This window comes from Camelus dromedarius, chromosome 30 (assembly GCF_036321535.1).
Source record: "Camelus dromedarius isolate mCamDro1 chromosome 30, mCamDro1.pat, whole genome shotgun sequence".
NCBI lineage: Eukaryota > Metazoa > Chordata > Mammalia > Artiodactyla > Camelidae > Camelus > Camelus dromedarius.
The window spans coordinates 8,625,214-8,637,525 of record NC_087465.1 but is presented as its reverse complement, the minus strand read 5'-3'; the positions used below and the strand labels follow the sequence as shown (position 1 = coordinate 8,637,525).

Here is a 12,312-nt window from a genome sequence, read left to right as displayed (position 1 = left end):
TTATCTCTACAAAGAGAAATGATATCTTAAAACTGGGTTTATAATTTTACTATCATTTTAAAATTTCTAGACTGGTTCTAACTTTTTCCTCTTACTTGACTTGTGGGTTTTGTGATTGTTTTCTGATTTCAGAACGATGTATTTTGGGCATGTCACTGTGTTCTGTTTCTTTGTTTACTATCAGGGAGTTTTTCTTTTTTTTTTTCCCCCTCTAATTTAACTTTAATGTGGAAGCTCAAAACTTTGTTGCTCAGTAGTATTCAGTTGGGGGACCTACAACTGAAGATGAACTGGGAGAAGTTTTTTACTCCAGAAAAATAACAAAAATGATTATGGGATGAGGAAGTAAGAACTACGCTGAAACAGTCTAGAGGGTGAGATCATCTCATCGAAGGACAGTGAACAATGTCTTGTTTCCTTAATCCATTTACATTCTCTTGTTTCCTTAGTCTATTTACATGTTCATTGACAGCAGTTGGCATCTGCACCCCTCAGCTTTTGCTCCTTTCTGTCCTCCTTGCATCTTCCCTTTTCTTGTCTTGCTCCCCTTATTGTAAAAAAAAGAAAGAAAACAATGTTTCCACATCACATATGACTCCATGTCTCATACGTGCCACCTCACACATGGGCCAGTGTTCGGCAGTGAGCTCCTCTGTGATTTCGCCCATGTGTTAGAGGGAAACCTGGGAAGCATTTGGGAAGTAAGTGGAGTCAGGAGCTTTCCCAGCCCTGTTGAGTCAAGAGTCACAGGGAGGTTGTGTAATACTCGAAAAAGTAGCAGCCTACCGTTTCACAGAGACGTTTAGTAGGGAGTGAATTACCCTAAGTCATTTCATTATTGTTCTTAAGAGCATCATTTGGGGAGAAACAAAGTGAAACTGCAGTTAACTAACTGCTAGCATCTGTTTAATTGTTTCAAATCTACAAAATGTGGTGATTTGTGAAAATTCTCTTCCATGTTATACTGTTTATAAATCTCTGCAGCTGTAATCATAATTTATTAATTAATTCCCTCATCTATTTGTTTTCACTAAACGTTTATTAAATGCTCATTAATTCACCAAGCGCTGACCTAGTTAGTGGGTTACAAAGATACCATAATTAATGTGACTTTTGTTGAACTATTTTACCGAAATATGAAATAAATCTAGTTAAATAAAGTAGTTTTTGAGGCTCCTGTAATATATGTTGGGCCTTAGGCTTAGTGGCTTGTTGGTACTGAGAATCAGATAGGTGTATCCGGCAGAGCTCAACCAGAGAAACAGACCAGTAAGAGACACACATAAAAAGATATATTGTGAAGAGTTGGCTCACATGATGTGGTGTCTGGCTAAGCAAGTTCAAAATCCAGAGGACAGGCTGTCAGGAAGGCAGCCCGGACCTCTTGGACATAGGCCATAGCTGCTGTCCCAGGCAAAATTTCTTCTTCTTCAAGGAAACTTCATCTGTGTTCTTAAGAACACTCAACTGACTGAGGCCCACACAGATTATCCAGGGTAATCTCCTATCTACACTCAACTGATTATGGACTTTAATCACACACCAAACATTTTCACAGTGACACCCAGACTGATGTTTGATTAACTGGGGACTGTAACCTAGCCAAGTGGACATTTAAAACATTTCACCATTGGCCAACTTGGCATTCATACACATCTCTTTAAGCCATACTTAATCTCCAAGTAGAGGCAATAACAAAGTCATATGTCTGCCTAACATGATACGGCTATCCTCAGCACAACCAAAAATGTGATCACCCTTTACTCAGAAGAGAATGCACAGCATTTGGGTGCTATTCACTTGTCTTCAATAGCTCACAACTTAAACACTGCGACATAAAGTTAATTGTTATTAATATACTTTATGTCAGATGATAAAAGGGTAAGAGAGGAAAGAAAACAAAAATATTTGATATACACACTCACTCACAAACATATTTACAACAAGATAAGGAAGAAGTATTCACACCTATTGCAGCTCTTCTGCAGCTGGGCAGACACTGAGGCTGGTATGTCTAACTACCTTTATCCATCACCTGTTGCATATTCCTCTTGCCTTTACCACGCACCTCTGTTGGCCATGGTTCTCTGCCTGGTGAGGAGACCCAGACCTTCATTCCTGAAGGCTGTGGGTCATCACTAGCCCTGCCTGCACTGGGGTTGTAGGTTTCCACTGACTTTAACGATCAGACACAGTCGTACTGGGAGAGGCCCTGAGTGAGGGAATCTCCTGTGTCTGAGAGGTACTCCTTCTTATCTCCTGTGTGTAGTAGTAACTCAGTTGGCCCTTGGTAATCAGGATTAGTCATCCCAGGGAGTGCAGTCATCTCCTTTTTTTTTTTTTTTTTTTGCCTATTCATTCAAAGGCGTGATTAGCCCCTAAGTGGCCAAATGGCAGCCTCAGTTTGCAGTTCAATAGAACTGTTGTTGTACCTCTTGGTGGAAGCGTTCTTTCCTTGGGAGCCAAGACCTCTAGTAGCCGGAGCCTAGAGTTAAAGTTGTGACGGAAAGCAGAGATTCTGCTGTCGGATCACAAGTAGGGGGAGCAACTCCCATTTCCACTCATCGACTCCTGGCCCCATGAATCCTGGCTACGGGAGAAACAGCACCAGACGTTGGACACTGATTTAGAGCACACGCAGCCTCCTGGAGAACCTTGCCCCAGCCCTGCAAGGTTTTTCTATGTCAGTGGCACCATAACTGGGTCTGTAAGCCGGCTTCAGTTTGGGAATTGATGGAGGGGCCATGACTCTCTGCTTTGGTGATTCACATTAGACTTCCGTTCACTCAACCTAGAAGGCTTCTGTTTATACAGATCAACTTAGAATTTAGTAGACTGCCAAGTGTGTATTTTCAGGGGACACTCTGATCAACTAGTCAACACCACAGGTCTCTGCGAGGCAGACTATTTGCCCACCTTGTGCCTGGGGATTAAGTGCAGCTGTGTGGCCCCAGGCATCCTGGGACCCCATTATACCGACTGCACTTAGGGATTTCGTTTTGAGTAGAAGTTCTCACTGTAATTTCTGTCCTACAGAGAAGAGTGACCATAAACCACTTCAAGAGTGCTGAGGCTCCCCCCTCAAATTTACTTCTCACAGTTGTGATGAAAGGCACGTCCTCCAGATGCTCCCGTGGTGGGTGTGCAGGTCTCACGTGATACCTCTGCTCCAAGTCCTCTTCCACCTGCTCTCTCTTTACAGATCTTTACAAATCCTGTATCATTGTTTACTTCACTTGTGTCAAGGGCAGAAGAGCCAAGAGAGGTCACTGGACTTTTCACAGCAAAACTTTGGGGGTAATATTATTAATCCCTAACTAGTTAAAAAACAAATTGTGGAATGACTTGACCTTCCTTTAATAAAGTGACACAGTTGAATATTTTATCCTGTTACAATTCCAACAAGGGAAGAAGAAATGGCAGATACCTTGCTTATTTTTCTCTTTTCTTAATTATATGCTTCTTTTTATTTTTTCACTTATATAATTTTCTTCTATAGAAACAATTTTCTGGACAGCAAACCATTTAAGAATTTTGCTTATGTTCATGATTGTCACTGATCTTGGCTAATCTGATCTCTTACTTTTAAAGATAGCTGGGTTGTGTTTATAATTTTGAGGTAGAAGCTTATTATGTCTTTCTCGCATGCCCATAAGTAGGATATCAAGTGATTTCTTAGATTAAACTGAATGCGCTTTATAGAAAAAAAGTTAAATTGATACAAACAAAAAGCTATCAATTAATAGCTTTTCACTGTAAAATTGGACCAAGTTTATTTATTTTTATTTCTAACTATATATGCTCAGTTATATACTAAAAAGTTGCCACTTAATTTTAAACAATTTCTTTGAACTTTCTCACTAAATTTGTTTTTAAAATCAGAAATTGTGTTCTAACCTCTAAATATATGCATTTGGAGAACTCTCTTTTGCTGAGACTGGAGTGGGTACCGCTTTATCTTCCCGGCGGGGCTAAACAAATAAAGACTACCTGCTTCTGCTCTATTTGCTTTCCAGGCTCCCCCGACAGTGCATCTGAGACATATTATAATGTTTTCCTGCTTAAATAAACAAAATGGTACTTACAATAAGTGGAATTTCATCACCTTCTCATATTATTAAAATGTACTCACTTTAACGGAGGAAAATTCCTGAGGGCTCAAATACTTACATATTATAAACATAGATGTAGTAAATTACTACATAGGGCCTATACTAAAGATTCCCACTCCAAGAAGGATATCAGGAATTTAAAATTTAAATAAAAGTGTTAACCTTTGAGATGAATTACTAAGAAAAGTTATGGATTCTCTCTTATATAGAATTGAATAACCATAAATTATTTTTTATCTGTTTGAGATATCTGAAGATGGTGAAATTAACTATATAACTTTTCTCTCTCATAAAAAACATATTTCACAGATTTTAAAATATTCACAAATGGTAGAAAAATGGGAAATACAGGGCAGAAAAAGTAAAACAATAAGATCTATGTCAATCCTTATAACCAGAAATGAAACATTTGATATATTTTTCTTCAATCTTTTCTTTTTTTTAAAAATTGAAGTACAGTCAGTTACAATGTGTCAATTTCTGGCATATAGCACAATGTCCCAGTCATGCATACATGTACAAATATTTGTTTTCATCTTCTTTTTCATTATAGGTTATTACAAGATATTGAATATAGTTCCTTGTACTATACAGAAAAAATTTTGTTGTTTTTTTTTTTTTTTAGTTTTTAATTCTTTCTTTAAATCATATGTGCGTGTTACATGTCTCCTATGCTTGCATACACCCATTTACATACATGGTATGTTAATATATAAGTATATGTTTTGCATGACTTAAATTATACTGTGTATATTCTTCTCATTTTGCATTATTTATTTATTACATTTAGAAAATGTGACTATAATGCCCACAGAGGATTTCTTTTTATGGATGTATCTTAATTTCTTACAGCATTTCTTTATTATTAGCATTTATGTCTATTTTTATTCCTGCCTTAAATATATCCACTGTGCCAAATTTTATCAAAATGACTTCCTGTCTTCTTAAATACCTTTAACACCTTTGTGTGCATCACAAATGTGATTTAGTTTTGCCTGATTTTGAACTTGATGTAAGTGTAATAATATTGTTTATATTATTTTGTTCAGGGCTTCTTCCACTAACTTTTCCATTCATCTATGTAGTTGCATGTAGTTCTACTGCGTCCTTTGTCTTTGCTGAAATGTATTCTATTATATGAAGATGTCATATTGAATTTATGTTACTTTCAGCTTGTGACTAGTACAAATAGTTCTGCCGTTCACGTCCTCCAGCGTATCTCAGAGTGCACGTGTATACCTTTCTCTTGGGTATGCAACTAGTGTGCAACTATCAGGTCATAGGGTAGTCATATCTTCAACTTTAGCTGATAATGTCAAATTCTTCATCAAACTGGTGATACCAATTGCTCTCCTATCAGCAGTCGGAGTTCCAGTTGTTTTATATTCTAGCCAATATTTGGTATTGTTGGTCATTTTCAATTTCTTCTCTTCTGTGACTACATAGTGAACATTATACTAGTTTTAATTTGCATTTCCTTGATTACTTACAAGACTTTATGGTTAGTTGGATTTTCTCTCTGTGTATACATATATTTATATATAAAATATATATATGTTTATATATACATATATACTTCCATAGTCTCTTTCCCATTTAAAATTTATTTTTGTTGATAAATTTGTTTTATTTTTGTTGAATTCTAGGAGTTCTTTTTATTTTCTGGATACAAGTCCTTTGTCAGTTACACGCATTGCAAACTTTCATTGATGGAGAATATTTTAGTTGCTGTGTAATTCCAGGTAGGATTTATTTTATTTCATCACTTTGAGGCTGTCCTCCGACTTCACTGCTTCTTTTGAGAACTCAATTGTCTATCTAATTTTTGTTTGTTTTGAGTTTTTTTGAAAGTAATGTGTCTTTTTTCTCCCTTGTTGCCCTTTGTAGCTGCTTTTTGGATTTAATGTAATGTGTTCAAGTATGCTTCTCTTTTTATTTATCTAGCTCTGTAATTGATGAGGTCCTTAAATCTGTGGGGTGAGGTCTTTCTTGGCTTTGGAAAATTCTTATCCCTTATCCCTTCAAACTTGTTTGTGTGGTGGTTTCTCTCCTATCTTTCTGGGACTTCAACCACCTGGATGTTGACTCCTCTCTGTATACTTCATGTCTCATGTTTCTTAATCTACATTTTTCATCTTCTTACCCCTAGAATTTCATTCTGAATAATTTCTTCTGACCTATATATCTCTTAAGCTGCATTTAATATTCCATTCATTGATTTCTTAATTTCAGCTTTTCTTTGTAGAATTACTACTTTTTTTTTCTATCTGCAAAGTCACTTTTTAGTTTCCAGTTCTCTGCAAAGCTTCCAAGTCTCGGCTGAAGTGTTTATTCTTGAATAGTACACAGACATCCTAATCCAAGATAAAGAACGCCATGTTCATTTTGTCTTATCTTCTCATGAGCCTGGTTACTTTTATGTTAAAACACTGAATTTCAAAATGTACTGATTTGATAACTAAGATAATGTTATCTTCCTCCCGAGAGGATTTTTATTTCCTTATTCCAGGTGCAGGGGGCAATGGCGATCTGGGAACATCATAATCTGATTTTAGGAATTACACAGTTCAGATGAGGTCCACGAGAGGTTTGGCTACTTCTGAGTCACCATTACTGGTCGGTGCAGCCCTTTGGGTTCCCAACTCAACAGCTGGGGAGTCCCAAGCCCCCATCTTTAGCTGCCTGATCCTTCCGCTCTCATTCTTTCAACTGCCCCCAGTCCTGTGAAAGGCTTCTCAGTTAAGCTTCTCAGTAACTTCTTCCGCTTATCAGCACATGGCCCCAGGGAAACATGGCCCTGAATGCTCAGATCACTTTTCTAAAATTAATCTCTTGAATATTATCTCAGTGGTTCTTCATTACTTTTTTTTTTCATATTTTAAAATAAGCTTTATTTAGATTTTTTTTTTATATTTTATGTTTGCATCCATGCCTTCGAGAAACCTTTCCCCCAGGAAAGGTTATTTTCATCTAATGTTACCCATAACTCATTCGCTATTTGACATAGTTCTCTTAAATAAATCATCCTCAGTAACTCTTAGAATTATCTCCTAATTTACAAAAAACTGAAATGAAAAGGAACTACTAAATCATTACCAGGAGGGGTTGCAATCTTATTTTCTCGTAGGTAAAGGGCAAACAAAAATCAACCAAAAGAAAAAAAAGTCATGGGGGAGAAACGTATTTCCTAAAATATCTCTCTGTTGAGAAGGAGGCCAGCTCTGGCGATTTCCCTCAGCCAGCAGAGGCCAGAAAGTTCCTTATTAGGTATCCCGCCTACTCCTTCCTGACCTCCCCACCCCCGATCAGGTCCGAAGGAAAGGGAGCAGCCAACTGGGGCTGCTGTTTGTTTTAGAGACTTTGGACAAATCCTACCCCTTCTGATAAGACACGCTCCAGCATTTAAAAATCTTGTTTCTTGGTAAGAGCTGAAAATGTTACTGTTAGCAGAAAGCGCAACTACTGTTGTTTAGAGGGTGTGTGAACTGAGCTGTTAGTTGTTAAGGTGGAGCAGTGGGGGAGTCACAGGTCAAGAAAAAAGGGAAGGCTAGTTTTAGGCCTCGGGAGCCCTGGCGGAGCAGCCCACGTGTTCTCCATCACCCGGGGCTGCAGTGCACTCGTTCCTTTGCTGGTGAAGTCTCACTGGGGCCAGCGTTGCTCCCCAAATAGGCAGATGTTCCTGCCAGCCCTTCTCTCCTGGGGGGAGCTGGCTCAGGCTGCTGTGACACGTTGGAGGACAGGGCCTGAGGAATCCTGATAGATTCTGTGACGTGTGGCTGGAGGAACCCACCAGAATAGGGAAGGCAGAGGTGCTGGACACTGTGTCCCCAGCAGCCCTCCCCTTGCGACGTGGGCCTCCCCTGGGACACCTGCCTGGCCAACGTGCAGAATCAACCAAGGATGAGAGACAGCTTCAGGGAGTCCACATGCCACTCCGGGGCCCTCATGGAACCAACTCAGGCCGAGGGTCCCTGTGGTCGTACCCTGACGTCATGCAGTCGGCTGTCTCGCCCTATACCCAGCTTCTCTCGAAAGACAGATCCAAGAGGAAGTGACCTTGACAGTAGGCACTCTGCTCACTGAGGTCGGTGCTCTGTATTTCAGATAAATAAATATGTCTAGAAAGGCCTGGAGAGAGCTATAGCTGGGAAGAAAGGCAGAGCGCACTTCCATGCAGGGGCGGGAGAAGGGGGCAGAGAGGAGAAAGAACGGAAAAAAAGCAAGCTTCGAAATCCAATGGTCCCTGGGTCCTGGCCACCCTAAACTCTACCTTGCACAGTTTGGCAGCAGCATGATCAAAGACTAGAGAAGTCTGCAGAGACACCCGCCTCCCACCCGCCCCGTGGAAAAATATACATTCCAATATTTATGTAATAATTTAGTTAGAATAAGTCTTCTGCATTTGTGCAAATAAATTAAACGGAACAATTTTCTTTTCCCCGTAAATAAAGAAACAGCAACGCAATTTAGAAACTGGCCGGCCGTTAAAAAAGAGCCCATTTGGCCCCTGACAAACCCAGCCAAGATAGGGCCCCTTGGCCAGGCTCGCGAGTCTTTGTGAAGAGTGGACCTTTACCCTGATGACGATGGCGTTTAGTGGTTAAAGTGACTTGGGCGCACCCCGAGAACAGGGTCTGGTCCCACACGTTCACACTGAGAGTGGAGTGGGAGGGGGAACATCAAAAACAGACCACATCCTCGGGGAGACGGGCTCCAGAAGTAGCAGTTCGGACGAGGGACATTTACAAGCACGGAGTGCACAATACTTTTGTTATTTACAAATACACAGCAGTCCTTCAAGTTTTCAAGTTTCATAAAAAGGAGTTGGAGGGGAAGGGACAAAAGAAACAACCCAAAGAACCAAACAAAAAGGGAAAAAAAACATGGAAAGAAACAAAAACAAAACCCAGATTAACAACACAACTATATCGCTCCAAAGACAACAGAGAGTTGACAGGGTCACACACGTTTGTAGTATGTACAGCAATTACAGAGGTGGCGACGCGGGGGCGGGGGCGGGGCCCACGTGGGCGGGGCGCGGCCACACCCGCGCCCACGTGCGCAAGAGCTTGCGCGCACGCGCACACGCACTGCCACGCACGCCCAGACGCGCACCCCACGCTCGCACGCACGTCCACACGCACAGACACGCCCGCCGGGCAGCAGGCGAAGGGAGGCGGGTATCACCAGTCTGCGTCCTCCTCTATGTAATAATCAGGGGCGGTACCATCAAAGAGGCTGGGTCGAGGGACTTCCGCTGCTTCCCTCTGGCGAAGACTCGCGAGATGGAGCTGAATCCCATCTTCTCTTTCTTCTTTTTCCGTTTTTGGTCTTCAGGATCCTCTAGTGACTGTACAAGGGGGTTGTGCAGGTTCTTCTGAACCGGGCCGGGACTGTCGCCGTTGCAGAGGGAGTGCGTCCGGTGTCGAGGGGAGTTGATGTCGCTTGGCGTGGACGACCGGTCGCCTTCAGCCGCAGAGGCGTCGGAGATGACGGAGGGCTGCCGGGAGTGGCAGGGGCTCACCCTGACCGCTTGCCGGTCTGCGGGGTGGGGGTAGGGGGGTGCGAGTGGTAGAGAGTCTGCTGGCTCTGCCGGATGGCCGCGGTCAGCGGGAGGTCCACCTGCACCACCCACTCCTGGTTGCCGTTCAGCACTGTCTCGCCAGGCATGGCGAGTGAATGCCGCTTGGGGACGTCCTTGGTCAGCGTGCCTAAGGACTGCTTGGCCATGGCCAGCTCGGCCTCCAGCTCCTTCATCCGGTTGTCCTTGAGGTCCAGCTGGGAGCGCAGCGCCGTGGCGTGGTCCGTGGCCTCCTTGGCTTGGCGCCTCAGCTCCCACTTCTCGCGCTCCAGCAGGTCCTTCTCCTTGGCCAGGGCTTTGACAGCGTCCTCGCTTTCCTTGCGGTGCTGCTCGTAGTTGCGGATGAAGTCCCGGAGCTGCTCCTCGGGGCTCTCCAGCGTGGCGTACAGCTGCTGCATCTGGCTCACCAGGTCCGTCTTCTCACCCTTCAGGCGCTTGTGGTCTGCTTTCATGGCCTGCAATGCTTCTTTGGCTCTGGCTAGCTCCTGCTCCTTCTGGGCCAGCTGGACCCTGAGCTCGGTGGCCGAGAGGACCTCGGAGGACTTGCCACCCTGCGACTCCTCCAGGTCCTTCATCAACATCTCCTTCATCTGCCGGAGAAGGTGAACTTCCTCCTGGAGCCGTGACACTTCCTCCCGCAGGAGCGCCGGCTTCTTGCAGTCGCCATCCGCTCGAACTGAGGGTGCCCCGGCGCGGGGCCGATCGCCGGGCGCCGCCGCGTCCGCACCTGGCTCGCAGGCTGCGGGCCCCGGGTGGCGTGCCGGCCCGGCCCCCGCCCCGCAGGAAGGCGCCGGCTCGCCCTGTGCGGCGAGCTGGCGGACGCGCTCCCAGGTGCCAGAGTCTGCCGCCCGCATGCCGCGTGCCCGGGGGGCGCTGCCCGTGGCGGCGCGGGGGGCTCCCACTGCGGGCGCTGGGCTCACAACCCCCGCAGCCACCGCCGCATCTGGGCGCAGCCGAGCACCGCCCCCGCCGTCCGCGGCCGCCGCACGCGAGGAATTCCTTCATTACTTTTTAAAGTTCTCCATGACTTCAAGCACATTTCTTTTTACAGTTTTTTCCAGCGTTTCTTATTGTCCTTGATGGAAAGATTGTTTCAAATTACCTAGTCTCTCATTAAAGGAAGAAGAAATTTTCTGATTTTCTTTAATTAACCTATGCCATTTTTATTTGTTGAAAATTTGATCCCTCTTTATTAGTCTCTAGTAATTTCTCTATCCATGTAAATATATACACACTTACAGATGATATATAGATATTAATCACTTATTTCTTTGTTGTACGTTAGGCTGGCAGTTTGGTAGAGTGGTCAAGCACAAACATTTCTGCAGCCAATTGCCCAAGTTCAAATCTCAGCTCTAAAACTTCCTAGGTGACATCGAGCATTTTACTTAACGGCTTTGCGTCTCCATTTTCTTATCTGTAAAATGAGGGAACTGACATGATAGTACGTCGCCAGAGGGCTGCTCACAGGGTCAAATGAGCAATATACGTAAAAGCACTTGGAAAAAATACCCGGCCCATAATAAGCTCTCCAGAGTATTAAGTGTTTTTATTTCTGTCTTTTTTAGATTATGAAATAAAATGTATTATTTATTGAATGTGAACTAAATACAAGGTGCTTTTAACAGACTGCTTTCTAATCATGCAAAGTAGACACAGTTATTTCATTTTTCTTAGGGTTTAGTGTGATCTAGTAATCTCCCCAAATACAGAGCTATTAAGCAAATTAAATGACAGAGCCGAGGATCAAACCCAGTACAGTCTTCTTTTAAAATAAAAATTTTAAAGTTTACAAAAACTTAGAAGAAACCCTGATTGCTTTGTAGCCATGGGGATAAGTAGCGACCAGAATGTATTTTAAACCTGTTCAATTAATCAGTGACAACTCAATTCAGTGAACATGCTTTTGCAAGTCAGCCAATCAGTGTCAATCTCTTGCTTCTGTAATTTAGCTAAGTAGAGACAGACTTAGTCCACAAAACACGCCACTGAGGGCTCATCCGTCAACAGCAGTCACACATGAGTAACCACACTTCTGACAATGCCAACCCACTTCTGAAAGCCCACCGGTCCCCAAATTCCATGCTTCTCCAAAAACCCAAATAAGATTAGCACTCTGCTCTGCTCTGAGAGAATGTGCCCGGCCAACACTGCTCTCCCTTACTACAGCAAGCAATAAATTCAAATTTGTTTATTTTAGCAGTTCAATGGTGGTCTCATTATTCTTTGACAGTTCTGAAAGTGCCACTGGCATAATTTTGAAGACCCCTGCATGGCAGGATCCCAGGCAGCCCGTAGGTATACGCACTGGGGCCTTTGGGCCCAAACTCCACTCCTCCTTCAGGTCTCCTGCCAGGGATGTGAGTCCAGCAGTGATCTGAGCTCCGACTGGTGTCACCGAGCTCTCGTTGCTGAGATCATTCTGCTCTCCTGGGATTCGTAGCCAAGTGAGTCTTTGCATAAGTCTGTTAGACTCAGGTCTTTGCATAAGGTAATGAGGCGTTGTTTTTTCTTTATTCAGGAATTAGGTCTTCGATTTGGAAGTGCATCATTTGGTAATTATGCCTATTATCTTTGTACAAGGTAATGAGACTTTTTGTGCTGGAGGTATACCATTTG

At 43.2% G+C, this 12,312-nt stretch overlaps 1 protein-coding gene and 1 long non-coding RNA gene across 2 annotated transcripts in view; both read right to left on the bottom strand.

The window, feature by feature from the left end:
- LOC116149650 (uncharacterized) overlaps positions 1-12,312 on the bottom strand; it is a 189,541-nt gene that overhangs the window by 26,004 nt on the left and 151,225 nt on the right. The gene's annotated exons all lie outside the window — the stretch shown is intronic.
- Positions 8,108-10,582, bottom strand: LOC105106670 (kazrin-like). The gene is given in 3 exon segments (XM_064480843.1): positions 8,108-9,351; positions 9,354-9,669; positions 9,672-10,582. Coding segments are annotated over 3 exon segments (1,248 nt in total). The 5' UTR covers positions 10,548-10,582; the 3' UTR covers positions 8,108-9,295.